The following is a 24,544-nucleotide window of genomic DNA, read 5'->3' on the forward strand; positions in this document are numbered from 1 at the left end:
GGGAGGAAAGACAAGCCTGACTCTTAGCCTTGTGGGCAGCTAATCAATAGCGACTTGTCAACATCACTGCCCGCAATGTGCTTATCTCAATTGATCTGGATTTCTCTGCCATGCCTCCCCCAAACTCCCACTGCACGCGGGGCGGAACCAGTTTTGAATGAACCCTCCTGGGGCCTTTGGGGAAAGGGATCCAGCCTTGATTGTTTTTTCTTTTTTCTTTTTTTTGGGGGAAGGGGTCACACCCGGTGATGCTCAGGGGTTACTCCTGGCTCTGCATTCAGGAATTGCTCCTGACTGTGCTCGGAGGACCATATGGGATGCTGGGAATCGAACCCGGGTGGGCTGTGTGCAAGGCAAATGCCCTACCTGCTGTGCTATCACTCTAGATCCTGTTTTTTTTTTTCTATTTTGGCACCTATTTAATTTTGTGTTCTAATTTGTCCATTTTCTTCTAGGGTAAATTTGAAAGGGTCGATATTGGTAAGATCTATTTTCCCAAGACATAGCCAGGAATTTGGAAAATGGTGTGAAAATGGTGTGAGATCACACATGTTAATTGCATATAATTTCTGATAAGTAATATAAATTCTTATTTTTTAGATCTATCTACATTCTCCCCTTTTCTTCCTTTTTCCCCTGATTTTTGGGTCATTCCTGGCCATGCTCAGGGCTTACTCCTGACTCTGTGTTCAGGCAGAATTTCTTTTTGTCTGATATCTAGTATGTTTTCTGTTTGTTTCCCATTACGATCTATTTAAGCTTTTTCCTTCTTTAGCTACGTTTATATTTGGTTTCATTGATTGACTTTTTAAAGTCATCTTTTTTAAATTATTAGTAATAAATTTAATGTTTCTTTTTGTTTGTTTTGACTCAGTACTTAGGAATTGCTCCTGGAGGCTTACAGGAGACCATCTGGGGTTTTGGGGATCCAACCTGGGTTGGCTTTATCCACTATGTATCTCTCTAGCCCCAGTGATAAATTAAGTGTTAAATAAATTTGATGTTTTCTACTTGCCTTTTTTTTTTTTTTGCTTTTTGGGTCACACCTGGCAATGCACAGGGGTTACTCCTGGCTCATGCACTCACGAATTACTCCTGGCGGTGCTCAGGGGACCATATGGGATGCCGGGAATCGAACCTGGGTCGGCTGCGTGCAAGGCAAACGCCCTACCCACTGTGCTATCGCTCCAGCCCTACTTGCCCATTTTTTAAAAACTCATTTCTTTTTTTTTTTTTACATCCAGTGTTTGAATTACTGTTTTCTCTTGCCACTTTCTTGTGTTTTTTTTTTTTTTAATTTTTCTTTTTGGGTCACACCCAGCAATGCTCAGGAGTTACTCCTGTCTCTGTACTCAGGAATTACTCCTGGTGGTGCTTGGGGGACCATATGGGATGCCGGGGATTGAACCGGGGTCGGCTGTGAGCAAGGCAAACGCCCTACCCACTGTACTATCGCTTGGGCCTCTCTCGTGTTTTTCTAGTATTTGCTTTACTTTTTCTTTCATGACTTGTTAGTTTTGCTTTCTTGGGGGGAGGGGTGTGGGAGGCACTCCAAGTGGTGCTCCTGGCTCTGCATTCAGGGCTCACCCCTGGTAGACCTTGGCGACCAGATGCCAGGTAAGCATCTTATCACTGTAGTCCAGTGCCTGGGCATGGCATTCTGGGGTTTACTTTTTACATTTTTTTCCTGCTTTTTGGGTCACACCCAGACACCCAGTGATGCACAGGGGTTACTCCTGGTTTATGCGCTCAGGAATTATCCTGGCCGTGCTCGGGGAACCATATGGGATGCTGGGAATCGAACCTGGGTCAGGTCGCGTGCAAGGCAAACGCCCTACCTGCTGTGCTATCACTCCAGCCCCACTTTTTATGTTTTTATCGTATTTTGCTACCGAGAGTATTCGATATGCCAGACACAGTAACAACAAAGTCTCCAATGGAGACGTTACTGGGCCCGCTCGAGCAAATCGACGCTCAACGGGAGGGCCTTTACTTTACTTTACTACTATTTTTTGGGGGGCCACACCTGTCTGTGCTCAGGATTTACTCCTGGTTCTGCATTCAGGGATCCCTCCTGGAGGGGCTCAGGGCATCGTTTGGGGGGCCAGGAATGGAACCCAGGTCAGCTGCATGTGAGGCAAACGCCTTCCCTGCCTCACTCCGGCTCCAGCTTTCTGGGTTTTAAACATTTCTCTTTGCAGACTGGAGAAATAGGTCACCAGGCTGGAGGAGGCCCGCTTGAGACCGTCCTCACCCCCAGCGCCTGGGAAGGAAGGTCTTGGCCCTGCTGTTGCCCATGAAAAATCTGCTTTCAGTCTGTCGTCAGTGACCAGTTTCCCTTTTCTTTGGTTTTTGTTTGTTTGTTTAATTTTTTTGGAGTGACAGCACAGCGGGTAGGGCGTTTGCCTTGCACGCAGCAGACCAAGGTTTGATTCCTCCGTCCCTCTCAGAGAGCCCAGCAAGCTACGGAGAGTATCCTGCCCGCACGGCAGAGCCTGGCCAGCTTCCCAAATTTTTTTTTTTCCAAAAACATTTTGCCAAAAATAGTAACAACAAGTCTCACAATGGAGATGTTACTGGTGCCCGCTTGAGCAAATCCATGAACAAGGGAAGGACAGTGCTACAGTGTTTACTTTTTGGTCCCACCTGGGGATGCTCAAGGTTTACTCCAGCACTCAGGGATCACTACTTCCGGCTGTGCTGAGGAACATATGGGATTCAGGGAATCAAACCTGGGTCAGCCTTGTGCAAAGCAAACGTCCTCCCTGTTGTACTATTGCTCTGGCCCCTCCCTTTTCTTCCGGTCCCATTCAATACTTTCTCTTTCCAGCTGCCTGTGTCCTGAGAGTTGGAGTGTGTGTGTGTGTGTGTGTGTGTGTGTGTGTGTGTGTGTGTGTGTCTGTTGGTGGTTCTCTTGACAAAAAATGTCTCTGTCCCCGCACTCAGCGCTCAGAAGCCCCCCCTTTTTTATCATTTCATTAATATTTTATTTTTTGCCATGGAAGTTTTGTTTTTAAGTTTTTTTTTAAATTTTTACCTATGAAGCTTTTTTTTTTCCTTTTTTAATATTTTTTAAAAATTTTTATTAGTGAGACACCATGAGGTACAGTTGTAGACTTACAAATTTTGTGCTTGGGTTTCAATTATACAATGATCAAATACCCATCTCTCCACCAGTGCCCATTTCCCACCACCACGGATCCCAGCATCCCTCCCACCCCCAACCCCCCCATCCCACCCTGCCTCTGTGGCAGGGCATTCCCCCTCTGTTCTCTCTCTCCTTTTGGGTGTTGTGGTTTGCAAAAGAGGCATTGAGTGGCAATCATGTTTGGTCTATAGTCTACTTTCAGCATGCAGAAGCCCCTTTTGAATGCAGTGCTCACACCTTCTGTCAGCGCTCGGGAAATGTGATTATTTGTTTAAGAATTCCATTTCTCGTTGCTCTCTCGGATCTTCCTTAGCAGCTACTAGAGGTCGCAAGTGGGTTTGTGGGCCAAGTCCCTCCCCGTCCCCCACTGTCCCTCTCCACAACCGTCTGCTTCGTTGCCAGCTCAGCAGCCGCCCCCCGCCCCCCTCCCCCCGCCCCGTGACTGGGTCCCATCTGCTGAGCTGATTTTCACAGCCCTATGCTGTCAGGGTTTTGCATTTCATAATTTATTTGAGGGCGAAGGCAGGGGGTGTGGACCACACCCAGCGATACTCAGGCATCATTCCTGGCTCTGCACTCAGGGATCACTCCTGGTGGGGTTTGGGGGGACCATATGGGATGCCAGGGAGGGAACCCGAGTTGGCTGCATGCAAGGCCAGTGCCCTACCCGCTGTTCTGTCATTCCAGTTCCCCGCATTGGGCATTTTATCTCATTTTGGGGCACACACACAGCAGTGCTCAGGACTTACTCCTCTGCCTCTGTGCTCAAGGATCACTCCTGGAAAGGTTGGGATAATATGGGATGGGGATCGAACCCGGGACAGCCTTGTCCAGAGCAGACACTCTATGACTGTACTCTCACTCCAGCCCCTTCCTGGGCACTTTTTTTGTTTTCTTTTTAGGGCCACACCCATTAGTGCTCAGGGCTTACTCCTGGCTCTGTGCTCAGGGCTCACTTTTGGAGGGGGCCTTACGGTTTTTCGGTGATTAAACCTGGATCTCTGCCATATGCCAGGCAAGCGCACCCCCCCCCCCCCCCGTACTACCACTCTGGCCCATCTGGGCATTTTTAAGGAGGATATTATGGAGTTTTGCTTTTTATGTGTTTTTTTGGGGGGGGGGTCACACCCAGCAATGCTCAGGATTACTCCTGGCTCTGCACTCAGGAATTACTCCTGCCAGTGCTCAGGGGACCATATGGGATGCCGGGGATTGAACCTGGGTTGGCTGCGTGCAAGGCAAACGCCCTACCCTCTGTGCTATCACTCCGGCCCCATGTGTTTTAGTTTTATTTCTGAGGGTGGAGAAGGCAGGGACTGCCAACCCCAACATCTTTTTGAGGACTCGGGATATTACTTTGAGATTTTTAGTTTCTTGGTCTGTGGGTGCAGAGAGTTGTACGGGGTACGGGCTTCTCTGCTGCCTTGATCCCTGCCCCACAGCCCCGTCCCCTCTGGGGCCTTCTGCCTCTTCCTGCCCCTGAGGGACTCTCTGAGTACCCGGCCACTCCCTATCAGTTGGTGGCTCCCCACTGGCCCCCTCAGCCTTTTCCTGGCTCCCCCCACCTGGGTTACTCTCCCCTGCACAGCTCCTGGGTGTTCTGCTTTGACCTCCAGCTTCCTGTGCTCATCATGGGGCGAACCCTCATCCCTGTTCTCTCTCTGTGTTGGGGTGCAGTGGTTCCTCCTCCGCCTTCCCCACCAGAGTGGGGTTCCGGGGGTCTTTGTGATGAAAATGAAGCCACAGTTGGTTCGCCGTGGGGAGTGGGTCCTTTCTGCCCCCTCGGGTCCGGAAGGACTCAGTGGACCATCAGAACAAACCCCCAGGCTTGGAGCAGGGCCCTCCTCGGCTATCCTGTCTGGATCTTCAGGAACATTCCAGGCTCATGTGACCGTTGTTGTCCCCACAGGCACTGGTGCCATCACACGGTGACAAGGACCGTGTCCTGCCAGGTGCAGAACGGCTCGGAGACAGTCGTCCAGCGCGTGTACCAGAGCTGCCGGTGGCCGGGGCCCTGTGCCAACCTCGTGAGGTAAAGGCAGCAGGGCTGGTGGCTTCAGTCCTTTCCTCCTGTTCCCACATCCACGGAGCTCAGCCCTCCTTGCAAGGGGTGGCGGGTGGCACAGACACGAGCGTAGGGGCACGCATACGCTAGTGGCAGAACGTCCCCATACGGTGGGCGTTGGTTGGGCAGAAACCCATAAGGGGCAATGAGTGGGGCGGGGGGGGGGGGGAGGAGAGTCTGGGAAGGGAAGGGAAGGCTGAAAAAGGAGCCAGCCACGCGTGGGTCTCCAGAAGACCTTACTCATATGCAGGTGTAAAGAAGAGATGAGACAATCCCTAATGGAATCAGCCCTGAGATATGGTCTAGAGAAATATGATCGGGGCTGGAGCTACAGGACAGTGGGGAGGGCCTTCCCTCGAACACAACTAACCCTGGCTCTATCCCGGCATCCCACATGGTCGCCTGAGCACGGCCAGGAGTGGTTCCTGAGTGCAGAGTCAGGAGTGACCCCTGAGCATCGCCGGGTGTGACCCCTCCCCCACAAAAGAAAAGAAATGTGATTGGGGGCGTCCTAAAAGGCCTTGAGGGGAAGAGGCCTTGGAGAGGGAGCTGGTATTCTGGGAGTGGGCACGGTGTTGCAGCCCCGCAGCTGTAAAACGATAGTATTGGTATTATTGCAAAGAAGACATATAAGTAAAGAAATAACCCAGATTTTTTGTTAATGTGGGCTGGAGCGATAGCACAGCGGTAGGGCGTATGTCTTGCACGCAGCTGGTCCGGCCGAGCCGGGTTCAATTCCTCTGCCCCTCTCGGAGAGCCCGGCAAGCTACCAAGAGTATCTCACCCGCAGGACAAAGCCTGGCAAGCTACCCGTGAGGTATTCAATATGCCAAACACAGTAACAACAAGTCTCACCATGGAGACATTACTGGACCCGCTTGAGCAAATCAATGAGCAAGGGGAGGACAGTGCTACAGTGGACTCCGTGGATGCTCTTGGAAATCTAACGGGCCTCAGCCCCGCCCGCCACAGCCCCCGATCCTCACAAACTCCACCCACCTCACTGAGGCCCCGCCCCTAGTGCGACCACGCCCCAGCCCGCCCATCACGTGACCATGCACACACGCCTGACCCACCGTGGCCACGCCCGCCAGCCCCACCCTAGAAAGCCACGCCCCTGCAGACCACGCCCATCAACCACGCCCCCGCAAAGCCCCGCCCTCTTGTCTGTTGCAATCTCACCCTAAAGGGTTCCTGCAACTCCTCAGCTGTCACTGTACACCCAGTGCTCCTGCCTCTCTTCAAAGCGCCGCCTTCTCTCGCGCCCCTTCCCACCTCACCTGCCTTGCTTCCTGTGAATTCCACGGTCGGTCTCGGTCTGGGAGCAGCCTCGGTGCTCAAGGAGCACTTTCTGCCCCTTCTCCATGGAACACGCTTGCGGGGGGCACTGGCTTAGTCGGCATTCCCCGGAGCAAGTGGCCTGGCAGAACGCGTGTGTGCAGATTCTGGGGCTTCAGGAGTCGGACCTGGCGTTCGCGGGGCTGCAAGGGCAGAATCTGCAGAGCAGGCTGAGCGGCCGTAGACCCCGGCAGGAATCCCCGGGCAGCGCCAGCCAGGAGTGGAATTCCATCCTCCTCGGGGCAGGCCGTCTCTTCCTGGAGACCTCGGTGGGCGGTTCCGATGGCTGGAACGAGGCCCACACATCGAGGCCCACACTTCGTGGCGTGTGATCCACTGCCCCAGGCCGGCTCATGGGAAGGCTGACTGCGCATTCCTGCTGGCGCAAACCAGGGTGAATCTTCCCGGGGCTCCTGGTTGGTGTTTCACTGCCCCGGTGCCCACAGGGCTGCTCTGCAGCTTGGCGTATGCCCAGCGTGACCGCAGGATGTGGGGTGGGCACAGGCGAGGCCCAGATCCAGGTCGGGGCCATTCGGAGGGGCTGGGAGAATGTTTGTTGGTTTTTTAGATTGTTCTATCCTTGGTTGGCGCTGCTGTTACTCTGAAGAAAGTGGTCCATGGCTGCTGCAGAGAGACATCCATAGAGAAGATGAGCGCTGACTGCCAAGAAGCCTTTGTCATTGAAGGGTGACTCTAGACATTCTTCTCCATGAATGCGTGCATAGGGCAAGAAAACATTTTTTGTTCGGCCGACCCTGGTTCGGTACTCCACGGTCCAGTTCTCTGTCCCTCTGGGAGAGCCGGCAAGCTACGAGAGTATCCCACCCACACAGCAGAGCCTGGCAAGCTTCCCGTGGGATATTCAATATGCCAAAAAACAGTAACAACAAGTCTCACAATGGAGACGTTACTGGTGCCCGCTCGAGCAAATCAATGAACAATGGGAGGACAGTGCTACAGTGCTACAGTTTTTTTGCTTTGGGAAATCACTCTTACTCGGCGCTCTGTGCTCAGGGATCACTCCTGTTAGTATTGAGGGTGACTCTGCACAAGGAGAGGAAGGACCGGGGCTTGGGGTAAGGTCCTCGGGGGTGAAGGCACCATTGCATTTGCCTGAAACCTCGTGGGGAAGGAAGAGGCTGCTGTCATGGGATGGGGGCCACAGGGAACCCTCCGCTGCCCGTTCCTGTGATTTCTGCGGGAAGAGTTTTTGCTCCGAGACTCAAGGAGTGATTCTCTCTGTGGCACTTGGCTCTCGTTGCTTCTATGTCCGTCACCCCTCTTGTTGTGTGTTTAGTTTTCCAGCCTCGAGCATGGGTGCATGTATACGAGGAATGGGATGAGTCCCGCTTTGGAAGCAAAGAAATCAGCTCTCTGACTTTGAGTGAGTCCCTCACCCACTCGGAGCCTTCTTTGTAAACCCCCCATGGTAGAGGAATCCCTGAGACTGCGAAGTGGCCACAGATATAGTACAGTGGGGAGGTCGCTTGTCTTACACGCCGTCAACCTGGATTCAAGCCCCAGCACCCTATAGGTCCCCCAAGCCCACCAGGAGTAATCCCTGAGTGCAGAGCCAGGAGTAACCCCTGTTTTTTTCTTTTTGGGTTATATCCGGCGATGCACAGGGGTTACTCCTGGCTCTGCACTCAGGAATTGTGCCTGGCGGTGCTCAGGAGACCATGTGGGATATTGAGAATCGAACCCGGGTCAGCCGCTTGCAAGGCAAACGCCCTACCCGCTGTGCTATCATTCCAGCTCGCCAGGAGTAACCCTTAAGCATTGAGCATTGCCAGGTGTGTCCGGGTGCCCCCTTGCCCCCCTAACAAACAAACAAGAAAACAAGTGTCTCTCCATGGTCTCTGATACGAAAACAGGGTGCCCAGGGTCATATGAATTAATTTAGGAAGAACCCTCAAACCAAACCACTCATTTCCAGAGAGTCCCCGCTCCCCCTTCACAGCGCCCCCAGTGATGTCTGGGGGGCCCCATTTTTGGCCGCCTTGACAGCGCTCGGTGTTGTCACTACTTTTTATTTAGCCATTCGTTGTGGTTTTAATTTGTGTTTCCCCGATGGCTCCTAATGTGGAGTGTCTTCCCCAGGCTGGGCTGCAGCTGTTTATCATCCCTGTTGAAATGTCTCATCCCCTCCCGGCCCACTCTCCAACCGGCCTCTTTGTTTTCTTGCTGTTCAGTCTCCAGCTTTCTTTGGTCCAGATACAATCCATTGTCCGTTACGTTCCGTGGTTTCCAAATAGCTTCTCCCTGGCTGTGGTTTCTCTTTTCATCTCTGTATTTACAGAACCGGCGTTTTTTTCAGGCTTTGATGAAGTCCCATTGATAGTTTTCTCTTTTCTGAATCTTGTGTTTCTTAGCGAGTCTGAGCCTTTGATCCTCAAGGATCCTTTTTCCTATGGTTTTTCTCCGCCCGTCCCCCCCCCCCCCAATGTTTTATAGCTTTATGTTTGGCACTTGAGTCCATGATGCATGCTGAGTTCATCTTTTCTGGAGCTGTTAGACTTAGGTTGATTATTGCTGGGTTTTGCCTATGGCTGTCTTACCCCTTGCTTTACCATGTGCTCCTTCCCTGAGCTGCTTCCGAAGTGCTGTTCCCAGCTCTGGAGGCGAGTTGATGTAGGTCTGAGTTCTCCACTCCGTGGCACCCCTGTCCCACCATAACGACGGTCTTGATTGCTGTAGCTGACACAGTAAGACTCAAACCGCGAGGACTGAGTCTTCCTACTTTTTTCAAAGTTCTTTTGGGGGGCTGGAGCGATAGTACAGCAGGTAGGGTGTTTGCCTTGCATGCGGCCGACCCGGGTTCGATTCCCAGCATCCCACATGGTCCCCAGAGCACTGCCAGGAGTAATTCCTGAGTGCAAAGCCAGGGGTAACCCCTGAGCATCGCCGGGTGTGACGCAAAAAAAGCAGGAAAAAAACCCCAAACCAACAAAGTTGTTTTGACCCTTTGTTATTTATTTTTTTTTAAGAGAAAGTTCAGAATAGTTTTGTCTTCGTTTGTTTAGAATCGTGGCAGTATTTTGATAGGAATTATATTTAACCTTTATATCTTTGGGAGAATTGGCATATTTATTGTCTTGAGTAGGACTATGTAGGACTACTATGGTATTTATATTCATTTATTTAGGGTTTTATGTTTATTTTTGTGTTTGGGCCACACCTAGTGGTGCTCGGGGGTTACTCCTGACTCACTCCTGGAATCTCCTGGAATCATGGTGGTGCTCAGGGGACCATATAGGATGCTGGAGATCGAACCTGGGTTGGCCATGTACTAAGCAAACACCCTTCCCACTGTACTATAGCTCCAGCTCCAAGGGGGTCGGGAATTGTTTTTAACATGTAAAACATGTTGGTTTTTTGTTTGTTTTTGGGCCACATCTGGTGGTGCTCTCAGGGGTTACTCCTGGCTTTGCATTCAGGAATCACTCCTGGTGGTGCTTGGAGGACCTTATGGGGTGCTGGGGATTGAACCCTGGTCAGCCATGTGTAAATCAAGCGTCCTCCCTCCTGTTCTATCTTTCTGGCTCCCTTGGTTTCTTGTATTTGTGAGTGTTTGTCAAGAATATTTTTCCTTGTTAAATTGTGGGGGGTTGGGGACACACCTGCTCAGGGGCTATTCTTGGCTCTGTGCTCAGGATTTACCGTGACAGTGCTCAGGGAGCCACCTGTGGATCCAGGGGTTGAATCTGGGTCAGCTGACTGCAAGGGAAGCACTTCACCTCCTGGACCAGCTCTCTGGCCCCAGCTTGTGTTTTTATACTGAAAAATCACATATTAGCCCATAGACATACAGCGATACAGTTGATTAATTTATATATATATATATATATATATATATACTTTTTTTCTTTTTTGGTTTTTGGGTCACACCAGCGATGCACAAGGGTTACCTGGCTCTGCACTCAGGAGTTATTCCTGGCAGTGCTCAGGGGACCATATGGGATTCTGGGAATCGAACACTGGTCCGCTGCGTGCAAGGCAAACGCCCTACCTGCTGTGCTATCTCTCCAGCCCCAATTTTTATATTTTCATTCAAATTCTCTCTCTCTCTCTCTCTCTCTCTCTCCACCCCTTCTCTCTTTTTTTTTTTTTTTTGCTTTTTATGTCACTCCTGGCTTTGCGCTCAGGAATTACTCCTGGCAGTGCTCAGGGGACCATATGGGAAGCTGGGAATCGAACCCGGGTCAGCCGCGTGCAAGGCAAACGCCCTACCCACTGTGCTATCGCTCCAGCCCCACCCTCTCTCCTTTTTTTCACTACTCCCAGTAGCACACTGGTGTAGTGTTCAGAGTTTGCTTCCGGCTTAGTGTTTGGGGTCACTTCAAGCAATACTCAGGGAACCGTTTATTGCTGGTGATCGAACCCAGGCACCCCTATGCGAAGCGTGTGCTCAGCCCTCGTGACTGACGCCCGGGGCCCAATCCTCTGATCTCACTTATTCCTTCTGGGAGTTTTTCTGTGGTTTCCTTGAGATTTCCCATGAAGACAGTTTTGCAGTGGTAATAATTTTGTTCCCACCCCCCTTATCGGTCTGTTATTTATATTGAAGAACATGTATTTATGAACACATGTTATTTCCGTTTGCTTTATTGCCACTGGAGCGACTAGAATTTCCAGCACTCATTGAGGAAGAGAGGGGAGGCTGGGGAGAATGCTTTTTTTTTTTTTTGCGGGGGTCGGGGCACACCTGGCAATGCTGAGGGCTGACTCTTGACTCTGGACTCACCATTCACTGCTGGCAGGCTCGGGGGACCATATGGGATGCTGGGGATCGAACCTGGGTCCTCTGTGTGCAGGGCAAGCGCCCTCCCCTCCCCGCTGTACTATTGCTCCGGCCCTGGAGAGAACGCTTTGCCGTCAGTTGTAGGAGAAGTTTCACCACTGAGTATCATGTTAGCTATATGCATTTGGCAGCGATTCTTTATCCAGTTGAGGAACTTCCCATGATTACTAATTTTCTCTCTGTGTGTTTTTAATCACGGTGCTACATTTGGTTTGGAAAAGTTTCTTTGCATTGATGGACGTAATCATGTGATTTTCTTTTCTTTCTGTTAATCTAGTGATTACACTGACTGACCTTGGACTATTTAACCGGCATTAGGTCCCTGGAATGAACTTGACTTGATCATACTATAGAATTCTTTTAATATTGCTCATACTACTTGCTACTAGTTAAGGATTTTCTTGTTTGTATCATGAAGGGTATTGGTCTGTAGTTGTCCTGTTCTGTAATGTGCTTGGCTGACTTTACTCTAGAGGTTGCATAAAATGAATTAGGATGCGCTTCCTCTTCCCTTCGATTTGCTGGAAAATATTGCAGAGAATTGGTATTAATTCTCCTGAAATGTTTGGTGGAATTCTCCAGTGAAGCCATCTGGATCGGGAGCATTCTTTGGGGAGAGTTTTTCAGCTACAAATTCAATTTCCTTCATGGCTACGGGGCTATCCAAATGATGAAGTTCATGCTGAGTGAGTTGTCACTTGTGTTTTTGCAACAGCTCCGTCTGTTTGCTCCAAGTCGTCAGATCTGAGTGTTTGGTGCTATTCCCGGCTTCATTCCTGCTATTGATACTTGGTGTTTGCTCTCCTTTCTGTCTTTGCCACATTGCTAGATGTTTGCCATTTCATGTCTCTTTCCAGAAAAAGCAGTTTGCAGATTCACTGGCTCTGTTCTCTCTCTGGGTTCAATTCCACGAATGTTGGCTCTTATTCTTATTGTATCTCCCTTTGCTGGCCTCTCTCTCTTTCTCTGTCTCTGTCTCTGTCTCTGTCTCTGTCTCTCTGTCTCTGTCTCTCTCTGTCAGTCTCTCTCTCCCCCTTCCTCCCTCCCTCTCTCTCTCTGTGTCTCTGCCTCTGTCTTTCTTTTGAGAATTCCAAGGGTTCGTTTAGACCCCGGGTAGCTGTGGGCAGGGTGGAGGCAATGGGAGAGGTTGCTGGTGCTTGGTGGATCCAGGAGGTGCAGTGAAGTGGATGCACTCAGGGTGGGGCCCAAACAGGCCTGTCATCTCGGCTTGGAGGGAGGAGTGGAGGGAGTGTGGGACTCTTGCCGTGCTGGGGGGGGACTGAGGTGGTGCCCCCTGGGCCCGCTGAACCTCCTCAGCCTTGGGCTCCTGCTTCCGCCTTGTGGGCCTCAGGTCTGGTCTGGCCCCTGCCTGCCCAGGAGCCAGAGAGGGGGCAGAGAAAGAGAGAGAGGGGGCAGTCAGGGAGGACTGGACTCGTTCTGAGCAGGTGGCTGCCGGGACAGGCCATTCGCAGAGCTGGGACAGTGGCAGGAGGGTCAGCCCCCAGTAAGGATTGGGCCATGGTGGATCCCTGGGGGAGACAGGAAGAGAGGGTCAGTCACCGTCTCGAGCGGGTCAGGGGACTCGGGCTGGGGCCAGAGCGCATGTCATGATTCTCAGATACCAGATACATGGGCACTCATTGGGGGTGCTGCCGCGGGCCTGGAGTACCTGCTTGGCATGCACAGGGTCCCAGGGGTCTCAGTGGTGGCCTCCAGCACTTCTGGGGGGCCTCTCTGAGCATACACAGACATGCACACATATACAGACACACACATACACACATACGCACACGCACACACATGCACATACACACATGCACACACATACACACAGACACACACACAGACACACACATACACACATATGCACACACATATACATACACACATGCACGCATATACACACAGACACACACATACAAACACACAGACACTTTCACAGACACACACGTACACACACTCACACACTTAACACACACATACACACACACACACAACAAAGGGAAACTCAGCTAAGAAGAATGCTGCTAGGCCTGGGGCTGTAGCTGAGTGGTAAACCACTTGGTTTGTATGTGTGAGGCTCTAGGCTTCATCCCCAACACCACACACACAGGTATATGCACACATTCACATGCACGATCACACATACATGTGCACACTTGCACATGCACAGACATTGCTGTTAGCTGGAGCAACCTTGCCTGTATGAGCCTGCTGTTGGTGGCGGCCATCGGGACCCTGAGGTCAGTGGTGTTTGGGGAAGCCTGTGGGTCAGAGCCCGTGAGTGTCTCGAGCAGGGCTGGAGGCGGTTGGGGCTGAGCAGATGAACCGGGGCCTCAGGTTCTGGGGGTGTCCAGCTGAAGAAGGGTCAACGAAGATGAGGGTGAGCCGCAGGGGCCTGGGTGTCCAGGGGTGCAGTGAATGGAGGGAGGAGTGGAGGGAGTGTGGGACTCTTGCCGTGCTGGGGCGGGGCTGAGGTGGTGCCCCCTGGGCCTGCTGAACCTCCCCAGCCTCGGGCCTCCTGCTTCCCGCTTGTGGATCTCAGGTCTGGTCTGACCCCTGCCTGCCCAGGAGCCAGAGAGGGGAAAACCAAGGGCCCCTCCTCACACGGCCGTGGGGTCCTGCTAGGGTCAGCCTTGGGCAGCAGCATTAGAGTGGAGGTCTGGCTTGGGGGGTGGGGGAGGTGAGGACCAGCAGGGACCCTGGGTACCCCCCTGCGGGGCCCCCCATGGGAAGGCAAGATAAGCCACGGTGGCCTCTGTGTTGTCTCCTCCCAGGAAGTGGGGTCCCCTAACCCCTACGCGTTCTGGGGTGGAGTCACAACCCTGTGCCCCAGGATTTGGCCCCTGCCTGCCCCCTCCCCCAGCTTTGGGGCCAGTGCTGGGGTCACAGCTGCCTCGGGACTGACGGATTTCAAGGCTGAGCCGTGGGGCCTCAGGGGTTAAGTTCCCGGGCCCCCACCCCGCACAGCTCTTTGATGGCATTAGAGCCAACCTTTTCCAGATGTGCAGAGCAAGCGTGGGGTCTGCCCGAACTCTGGGGCTTCACTGGCCCCCTCCTTTCCTCCGCCAGCCAGCCTCCCCCCTCTGCTTGGGTTGCCACACCTCCCCCCTCGGATTGCAGGATTGCATGGCCACAGTGAAGCCTGAGACTTTGCTAGGACACGGCCTTTTTCTCCCCCCTCCAAGCGCCTCCCCTCCCCCACACCGAGGCCCCTGGGCCCTGGCCACCGTCCCTTCCAGGAATCTCATACCCCAGGCGCTGCTGACCTACAGCTGAGTTGTCACCTCTGGGGGCCACTGCTTGCTGCTGTTGCCTGCCCAGGCTGCCTCCAGGTCAAGAGGCCTGCATGAAAGTGCCTGTGTGTGTGGGGGGGGGGGGCGAGGGAAGAGGGACCCCCCTGGACCTCTCCCTCGCAGGGGGTCTCTCACGGAGAGGGGCTTCCTGCCTCTTCCTCACCTTCACACTCCCCGTCACACCAGGGCCCGATGACCTCCTTTGGTGCAGGGACACAGAGAAAACTCAAAACCCTCAGCCACTTGCTGCTGAAGGGGGCCCCTCCTGCTCAGAGTGGGGGGGCTTCATGGTGGGCTGGTGAGAACATGGGGCTCTCATTCTGCAGTCTCACCCCAGCCTCTGCCGTGCCTCCGCTTCCTCCACTGTGTGGCTTCCTTCACCCCTGCCCCCGCCGCCAGCCCGCCCTTCCTGCGGGGTCTTTCTGCCAGTCTCACCCCATCAGGTCTGCCCTCCTCCTCCTCCAGGCTGTGGTGGTGCTCCCTGGAGCGGGCGGGGGTGCTGGGGGCTCGCCTGCCACATGGCTCCGTGCTGAGATGGAGAATCTCGCCCAGCCCTTTGTTTATTTTCCATCCGCAAGAGCGAGAGGGGTCTCTGCTGACATGTGATGGCTCTGCCAGTAAGAAGGTGGGTAGTTGGGGAGAAGTCCATCTGCCGGGCGTGCGGGCCCTGGCCAGGACCCAGCTGCCTGCAGACAAGCCCAGGCTGCACCCACCCTGCACTGGAGAACCCCTAGTTGCCACATCAATGCCCTGTCCACTTCTGAAGAACTCCGCTCCCCCAACGCACAGTGTATTTCTCCCCCCATGATCCTCAACCTACTGGCGTGAGCTGACCTTTGCTTTCCGGGCTCAGGACAAACCTCACCCCCCTTTTGAGGTCCCCCCCACCATGTGATTTCATTAAGAAAACAACTGTCACTGTCACTGTCCTCCCATTGTTCATCTATTTGCTCGAGCAGGTCCAGTAACATTGTGAGACTTGTTACTGTGTTTGGCATATCGAATACGTCATGAGTAGCTTGCCAGGCTTTGCCTTGTGGGCAAGATACTCTTGGTAGCTTGCTGGGCTCTCCGAGAGAGGCAGAGGAATTGAACTCGGGTTGACCAGGTTGGTCACGTGCAAGGCAAATGCCCTACTCACTGTGCTATCGCTCCAGCCCAAGAAAACAATTAAGGAGGCAAATCTTGCTCATCTTCATCAATGTAGCAAAAAAAAAAAAAAAAAAAATTGAGGGCAAGAGGCAGCACAGGGCTCAAGGCGTCTGTCTGCATGGCCCTGACTCCACTTTGATCTCCAGCACTTTGAGGTACCCAGAGCAGCACTGGGACCAGCCACCAGCACTAGCCGGAAAGTAACCCCAAGCACTGCTGGGAGTGGCCCAACACCCCACCCGTTCCACCAACCCCACCCTGACAGACATGAGCACTGCTGAAAAAAGACTGAAAAAAGGAAAGCTAGACCGTGCTCGTGCAGGAGAAGACGTTACAGTGCTAACTGTGTCCACGTGAGTCATGTTCAGAATCACGGTGGGCTTTGGGGGCAGAGCTCTATAAGCCCATTGAAGAAGCTCGGGGAATGCGAAGGGCCTTGAAGCATCCAGAAAACCTTAAAGGAGAATGAAATTGGAGGAGGCCCATCAGCAGGTGTCAAAGCCGCTGTGAATCTATATGAAGAACGTGGTTCGGAGGCTGGAACCATAGGGGACGCCGGGGACCCATCCCACACTGGCTGCGTGCGTCTCCGTTCTTAACTGCCTCTGGGGCCGGCAGGGGTGGGGAGTAACTGCCTGTGTGCTCTGCACTCTGAGGCTCTGAGAGTATGTCCTGAGCACCACTGGGGGTGGCCCCCCCAAAAAATAAATAGAAAAGAAAAAAGAATGAGGTTTGGGTACATGGAGAAAACAAGAGGTGAGGACGACAGGAACAGGCACGCATTTGGTTGCCAGCAGGTTAGAGAACGAAGCAACTCAGAGAGGGTAAGGATTTTTCAGCAATGTCACAAGTGACTTGACTCCACATGGAGAAGAATGAACTTTGATTCCTCCTCATCAAATAATAGAATATTCGGTTTTGTTTTCGGGTCACACCCAGCTGTTCTCAGGGCTTACTCTTGATTCTGAGTTCAGTGGCCACTCCTGGTAATGCTTGGGGGACCATAAGGGGAGTGGAGATTTGGACCTGGGTTGGCCGTGTGCGAGGCAAACATCTCCTCGCTCTGCACTCAAGGATCACTCCTGGTGCTGCTCAGGGAGTCATCTGGGTGTTGGAGATCGAACGTGGGTTAGCCTCATGCAAGGCAAATGCCCTCCCTGCTGCATTATCACTCCGGTCCCCTTATTTATTTATTTATTTATTTATTTATTTATTTTTGCTTTTTGGGTCACACCCAGCGATGCTCAAGGGTTACTCTTGGCTCTACACTCAGGAATCTCATCTGGTGGTGCTCAGGGGACCATATGGGATGCTGGGGATTGAACCCGTGTGCAAGGCAAACATCTTACCCACTGTACTATATAGCTCTGGCCCCACCCCTAAAATTTTTTAAATGATGAAATTGGACTTTATTGGAGCTGAAAGCTGACTGTCATACACATTGATTTTAGAAAATGAAAAAGGAGAGTCTCAGAGGGGGAGAAAGCACCAGCTCTCCAGACAGCTGACAGAGATGAGCTGTAGAGAACATGCCTGCTTCCAATTCAATTAGGAAGAGACACAAAACTCAATTTAAAAATGGGCAAAAAATCTTACACGGGCTCCTTCACCAAAGATGATATTCAAGTAACACATAAAGGGACTCAATTTTAGTTAGCAAAAATGGAAACAAGAATTGTAATGGCAGAGTGACATATGCCCTCATGTGTCAAAAATAGAAAGCACTGACAAGATCAATGTCGGCAAGGGTGCAGGGCATAGGAACTGCTGCAAAGCACAGGGATCTTCATCTGAGCTGCTTGGGAACCTGTGCACAGGGTGGATCCAGTGGAACCAGAGAGCTATCCTATGGTCCATTCCTAGGTAGACACACTAGAGGAACAGAAGAAGCCCATGCTCACAAATACTGACACGAGAAAGCTCAGAGCATATTTGGGTATCACAGCTCAAAACTGGAAACAATCTAAACATCCAATAGGAGAGTGGATAATGTGGTATATGTCTGTAAGGGAATATTACTCAGCAGAGAAAAGGAACACAATCCTGTTACATTTCCTCACATGGACGAGCCTCACAGAGACACATCATGTCATTTGTTTGTTTGTTTTTTGGGGACACATCCAGCAGTGCTCCTGATTCTGCGCTCAAGGATCATTCCTGGCAGGCTCCGGGGACGAGATGGGCACTGGGGATTGAATCATTTTGGCTGCGTGCAAAACAAACACACTCCCCACACTCCTATCACTCCCGCTCCCCAGAGATACAAGTGAAACGTGAAATTCCAGGTCAGGCAACACAAATCTCTGGCAAGGTTCCTCGGCAGAATGGTGCCATCTGGGGCCCAGTAACGGGAACCTAGTGAGTACCGGCAACGTTGGTGGAACACGTTGGTAAAGGTTGACTCACCGCTCAAGTCAAACATGTCAATCTAGCACTAGGGATGTGCCCAGTGTTTGCCTTCGGACTTACTGTCACTACCGTGGTGATGTGCTTTGTGTTCCAAGCTCCAGCTGAGCAGAGCCCACGCCCACTCCCCTCTCCTATCCCCAGTGTCTGGCACATGGAGGGCCCTGGGACCAACAGCTGAGTGTAGGAATGGGGGAACCACCAAACTCTACGTGGGGGCTGAGGAGGGTGCTTCTGAAGCCCCCACCAAGGGAAGAGTCTTTCAGAGGAAAGACATTAGAGACAGTCTGTCGGCTATTGGGAATTCTCCTCTGGCAGCATCAAGGAAGAAGGCAGAGGAGCTGCATGTGCAAAGGCCCTGGGAGAGGAAGAACAACTGCGATAGGAGACCCAGCTGCTGGTGGCTCGGAGAGGGGAGCGAAGAGAAGCGGACGGAGAGTTTGGTCTTTGGGAGCTATGGAAAGTTCTGGGAGAGGGCAGTCACAGAACTGGATTAAGGTCTCTGGATTTGTAGGGAAGTCTCTGTAGTGATGGAGCACCCAGGGGTTCTCACCCTGACTCGGCCCAGGCTTCCTCTGGGGAGCCCCTGGCCCTCAGAGGGGCAGAGTCCCTGCCCTCTGGGCTAATGAAACAGCACCACCTACTGGTGGGCCTGTAGCCCCTTCCAAGGCCGGCTGTGTTAGTGTGTGTGATGGCTGAGTGTGTGTGTATGTGTGTATGTGTGTGAGGCTATGTGATGTGAATGTGTGAGTACGTGTGATGTGAGTATGCGTGTGGGTGACCGTGGGTGACAGCTGAGTGTGCGTTTCTTGTACAATCTATCTGGACCCCTCGCTCCCTGCTGTCCAGAGCAGTGAGGCCGGTACTGGTCACCACTGACCCCCGTGTGCTATGCCTACTGCTTTGGGGGCACCTGGGGGTCAGACGCCCAGGTTTGTGCTCAGCTGCCAGTCTGGGCTTCTCCTCCCAGCTGACCTTGGCCTCCTCACTGGAAGTTTCCTGCTGTGCTTACACTCCCACCCCCACCATATACACATACTACACACACACACACACACACACACACACACACACACACACACACACGCACGCACACACCCTAGCTCTTAGCTCTGCAGGGGAACTGGTTGCTGGAATGTTTACAAAGATGAGGATCTGTTGGAAAGAGAAATGAGGAGAGGATTCTCCACAGTGTTTAGGGAATTTCACGTGTGGCCTGTATGTTTCCCATCCAGCAGTGACTGTGCAGACACCACTCCCACAGCCGCCCTCACCCCACAGCTGCCCTCTCACCCGGAAGCTTCCAGTTCACCCCGCAGCTGCCCACTCACCCCACAGCTACCCACTCACACCATAGCTGCCCTCTCAATCCCCAGTTGCCTGCTCATTCCTGCAGCTACCCACTTACTCCCAGCTTTTTCCTGCACTCTCTAAGCCACTGGTGCCAGTGATGTGTGTGTGTGTGTGTGTGTGTGTGTGTGTGTGTGTGTTGCCACCTAGATCAAGCAGTACCACGAGAGTCATGTGTGCTTGGTGAAGAATGAATGAGTTTATGGAGCTAGACTTTTTTAGGGGTTACTCCTGGTTCTGCACTCAGAAATTACCCCTGGCGGTGCTCAGGGCACCATAGGGGATGCTGGGAATCGAACCCAGGTCAGCTGTGTGCAAAGCAAACGCCCTATCCGCTGTGCTATCTCTCCGGCCCCTGTACTCAGTAATTATTCCTGGTGGTGCTTGGGGGATCGATCCGGGGCTGGTTGTGTGTAAGACAAACGCCCTACCTTCTGTACTATTGCTCTGGATCTGGAACTAGATGTCCTTGTCCCTGCGCCTGTTCGGGGAAGAGTACCCAGGCAGCAGTAGGAACCAACTCCAGCAGGTGGGATATTGCGAGGATGGAGGCTTGGGGGTGGGGGATGGGGAGATGTTCCTTTCACGGCTGCTAGGGCTGAGTCCAGGACCGGAGACCCAGTTTGATCAAGCCGTGACTCCGGCGTAATAGGCTCAGGAGGACTTGCCGTGGGAACCGTGGTGGGACACGGTGCTCGGAGTCGCGGCCGGGTCCAGGTCACAGGGGTCCAGTGAGGAGTCTGCGTTGGGGTCCTTCTCTTCCTCTTCATCTTCTCGGCCTCTGTCTTAGCTACAGGCCTCGCACCAAAATGCCCACAGGGGTGATCGCGGCTGCCCCTCGTGCCCCGCAGAGCGAGGGCCTTGCTGTGCATGCGCTCCTGGATGAGCCGGCTCTCCTCGCCTTGCCTGACCTCGGAGGACACTGCCTTAGATGCCTGTGTCCAGCCTCCTTCCACCTTCCTGAGCAGCCTCTCAGATAGAGTCGGATAGGGGAAAAGGGCTCCAGTATATGAATTCTTTTTTTGGGGGGCGTCACAATTCCGCCGCCGGGACAGTGGGTGCTCAGGGCATTCCCGTCGCGGGAAAGCACGCCGAAGCCTTGCAGGAGGCGGGAGGCGGCACTTCTTCTCTTAGTTCATTCATTCATTCATTTAGGTCACACCCAGCGGTGCCCTGTGGTTATTACTGGCTCACATTTGGGAATTACTCCTGGGAGGCTGTGGGTGGAGGTGCGGGGGTGGTGGGGCACATGGGATGCGGGAATCCCATGGAATTTACCGCTCAGGCCCCTGAGGCGGGCACTTCAGAGCCAACGTGCATCAGAGTGGTCACTTGTCCCGAGCTTCTGGCCAACCCTGGGTGCAGAGCTGGCTGATGGTCTGTCCAGGGTTAGCTCTGGGCAGGTGTGGGGGCATTGGTGGGGCGGATGGCGGCCCCAGCGTCCTGACTCTGCCCTTGTGTTAGTTACAGGACTCTCATCAGACCCACTTACAGAGTATCCTACCGGACGGTGACGGCACTAGAGTGGCGGTGCTGCCCTGGCTTTACCGGGAGCAACTGCGAGGAGGGTGAGTTCTTGGACACCTGGGGGCGGGGCCTCCTACGGCTGCTGAGTGGGCGTGGCCAATCAAACATTGGGGTGGGGCCTGGGCTGGGCCAATCGGAGCACAGGATGGAGGAAATGGGCGGGGCAGGGAGCATTGGGCGGGACTGGGCAGGGCCAATCAGAGCATGGGGCTGGGCACCTGCCTGGTACAGTTGAGAAGTTTCTGTGCAGATGAATGGCCACCAGCTTCAAGTAGAGGGGCTGAGGGTGGCCGCGGTTCCGCCTCACCCTGTGGTCTCTTCCTGAAGTCTGCCCTTCCCACGGTCTGGGCCCAGCTCTGGCCAGGACGGTGCACAGAGAGTGGGGACACCTGGTCCCCAGCATAGCGCAGGCAACGCTCAGCTACAACTTGGGAACTGACCTGCGCCTTGGCGCCACTTTCTCTTATTTTGGTCTCGTCCCGGAGATACTCAGAGATACTCAGTGGGACAGGCCTGGTGGTTTGGTGCTTGGGTTGTGCTCAGGGAACACCAAGTCCTGCTCTAAGTTAATTTTCCTTTATGATTGTATATTATTTTTATGATGATGATGATCATTATTATTTTGTGGGTCACACCCAGCGGTGCTTAGGGGTTACTCCTGGCTCTGCGCTCAGAAATTACTCCTGGTGGTGCTCAGGGGCCCCTATAGGATGCTGAGGATCCAACTTGAGTCTGACGTGTGTAAGGCCAGCGCCCTCCCTGCTATACTATCTGTCCTGCCCCCGACTTGCATGTCACAAGTTTCCTTATTGGACTGACTAGAGCTCCTGGTAAAATGTTGAAGTCAAGTGGTATGAGCCGGTATCTTGCCTGGGCTGACTTTAGGTATAGATCAGATGTGATGTTTCTCACACTCTAAACAGAATTGAGTGTGTTCATCAAGAATGTGCTGAATCTGGTGGAATGCTTCTCCTGTGTCTATCGAGTGATCACCTTTATCCTTTCATTGCTGACATGTCACATTACACAGACACGAAACATGACGCTGACCTTTTATAACCTCACTTGAATGTATTATTCCTTTCCATATTTCTATATTTTACATTTATCTAATCATCTTTCCTTGTGATGTCTTTTCAGGATTAAGTGAGGGTTATGCTGTTCTCATAAAGAGAACTGAAAATATTTCTTTCTTTTTTTTTTTGTAAAGTTTGTATTATTTTTCCCTTAAATGTCTGATAAACTCACTGAGAAAACATCTGGACTTGGAGTTTTCTTTTTGGGGAATTTTTGGTAGTAGGTTCATTTTCTTTAATAGAGATTGGATATATGTGTTTCATTTTTCTTTCTTCTTTTAATTTTTCTTTTTGGGGTGTGTGTGGGGTTGTGGAGGGGTGTTAACGCATTTGGTGGTGGTTAAGGGCATTTCCTGTGCTCAGGTGTGACCCCTGGCAGTGCTCTAGGGACCCTATGTGGTGCCAGGACCCTACCTGCTCTATTATCTCTCTGAACCCCTGTTAGTTTCCCTTTTTGGGGAAGTGGTCACATCCAGTGGTGCTTAGGGCTCACTCCTGGCTCTGGATTCTGAAATTACTCCTGGCGGTGCTCAGGGAACCACAGGGGATTCTGGAGTTCAAACCTGGGTTTGGCGTGTGCAAGCCAAGTGCCCTACCCACTGTACTATTGCTCTACGCCATCCCGTTTCTTAATGATAATAGTAATAATCACTTAACTTCCCGTTAGTCGTCAATTTGCTCGAGCGGGCGCCAGTAACGTCTCCATTCGTCCCTGTCGCGTGCCAGTGTAGCCCAATGGCATCTGTTCACTCTGGGAACATGAAGAGCCTCAAATCGATCGTTCATGATCTTGATGAAGAAGTCTGACCATCTGGTAGGTGGGCGGCCGCACGGTCTTTTGACATCCCGTGGGATCCAGTCGGTAACAGCTCTAGTCCAGCGGTCGTCTTTAAATCTCATTACGTGACCAGCCCATCTGATTTTTGACACCTTGGCAAACGAGACAGCGTCCCTGATTCTTGATCGTCGACGGAGGTCGGAACTCCGGATTCTTTCTCTCATTTGAGTGAAGCGTGATATTCCAAGCATAGCTCTTTCAGTTCCTCTTTGGGAGACCCGAATAGCATTCTCATCCTGTTTACATAGGGCCCAGGTCTCTGAGGCATATGTTAATGCAGGAAGAACAGTGGAATCAAAGAGATGTGCCCGGAGCCGGAGGTTCTTCGTCCTCTCATCTATTTCTTCAACGTTCTTGAAGGCGTTCCAAGCCGCTCTCTTCCTCCTGCGCAGCTCGAGTGCCAGGTCATTTGTCATGTTGACTTCTCGACCTAGGTACACATAGCTGTTGCATTCGGAGATGGTCGTTCCATTGAGAGCGAATGGGGCATCAGGAACAAGGCTGTTTCTCATAAACATTGTCTTCATAAGATTCAGCTGTAGTCCTACCTTTCCACACTCACGGTCAAAGTCGGCCAGCATTTGTGCCGCTTGGCTGATGTTTGGTGTTATTAAAACAATGTAATCAGCAAAGCGGAGGTGGTGTAGTTGCCGACCATCTATCTTCACTCCCATTTCTTCCCATTCCAGTCGTCGCATGATGTTCTCGAGGGTGGCACTGAAGAGTTTCGGTGAAATGGTATCACCCTGCCGCACCCCTCTCTTGACATCAACGATCACTTCTTTGTAGAATGGTGAGATCCTGGTAGTGAATCCGCAATACAGCTCATGGAGGATCCTGATGTATTGGGCTTGAATGCCCTGATTGGCTAGGGCTTCAATGACCGCTTCCGTCTCAACAGAATCAAAGGCCTTCTTTAAATCAATGAACGTTAAACAGAGCGGCATCTTGAACTCCCGAGAAACCTCAATGAGCTTGGTTATCGTGTGGATATGGTCGATGGTGCTGAATCCTTTGCGGAACCCGGCTTGCTCGCATGGTTGTCCTTCATGTAGTGTTCTGCCAATCCTATTTAGGATGACTCGAGTGAACAACTTGTAGATGACAGACAATAGGCAGATTGGGCGATAGTTGCCAATAATGCTCGAGCGGGCCCAGTAACGTCTCCATTGGAGATTTTGTTGTTACTGTGTTTGGCATATCAAATACATCACGGGTGGCTTGCCAGGCTCTGCCGTGTGGGCGAGATACTCTCGGTAGCTTGCCGGACTCTCCGAGAGGGGCGGAGGAATTGAACTCGGGCCGGCCATGTTGGCTGTGTGCAAGGCAAACGCCCTACCTGCTGTGCTATCGCTCCAGCCCCAATAATAATAATGTTTTTAAAATAAACTTTATTGGGGCTAGAGAAATAGTATAGCAGGTTGGGTGCTTGCTTTGTACATGGCTAATGAGGGTTTGATCCCCAGCATCCCCTATGATCCCCTCAGCACCACCAGGAGTAATTCCTAAGTACAGAGCCAGGAGTAAGCTCTGAGTACCACTGGATA

General features: G+C 52.3%; 1 protein-coding gene across 2 annotated transcripts in view; it reads left to right on the forward strand.

The window, feature by feature from the left end:
- COL26A1 (collagen type XXVI alpha 1 chain) overlaps positions 1 to 24,544 on the forward strand; it is a 91,498-nt gene that overhangs the window by 25,340 nt on the left and 41,614 nt on the right. Inside the window, exons 2-3 of one of the 2 annotated variants that reach the window (XM_056108196.1) lie at positions 5,058 to 5,180; positions 21,021 to 21,124. In XM_056108196.1, coding sequence (XP_055964171.1) covers positions 5,058 to 5,180; positions 21,021 to 21,124 — 227 coding nt within the window. The remainder of the gene's footprint in view (positions 1 to 5,057; positions 5,181 to 21,020; positions 21,125 to 24,544) is intronic. The other variant, XM_056108197.1, reaches the window with a different exon arrangement.

The sequence above is a fragment of the Sorex fumeus genome, unplaced genomic scaffold (genome assembly GCF_029834395.1).
Source record: "Sorex fumeus unplaced genomic scaffold, SorFum_2.1 ptg000199l, whole genome shotgun sequence".
Lineage (NCBI taxonomy): Eukaryota > Metazoa > Chordata > Mammalia > Eulipotyphla > Soricidae > Sorex > Sorex fumeus.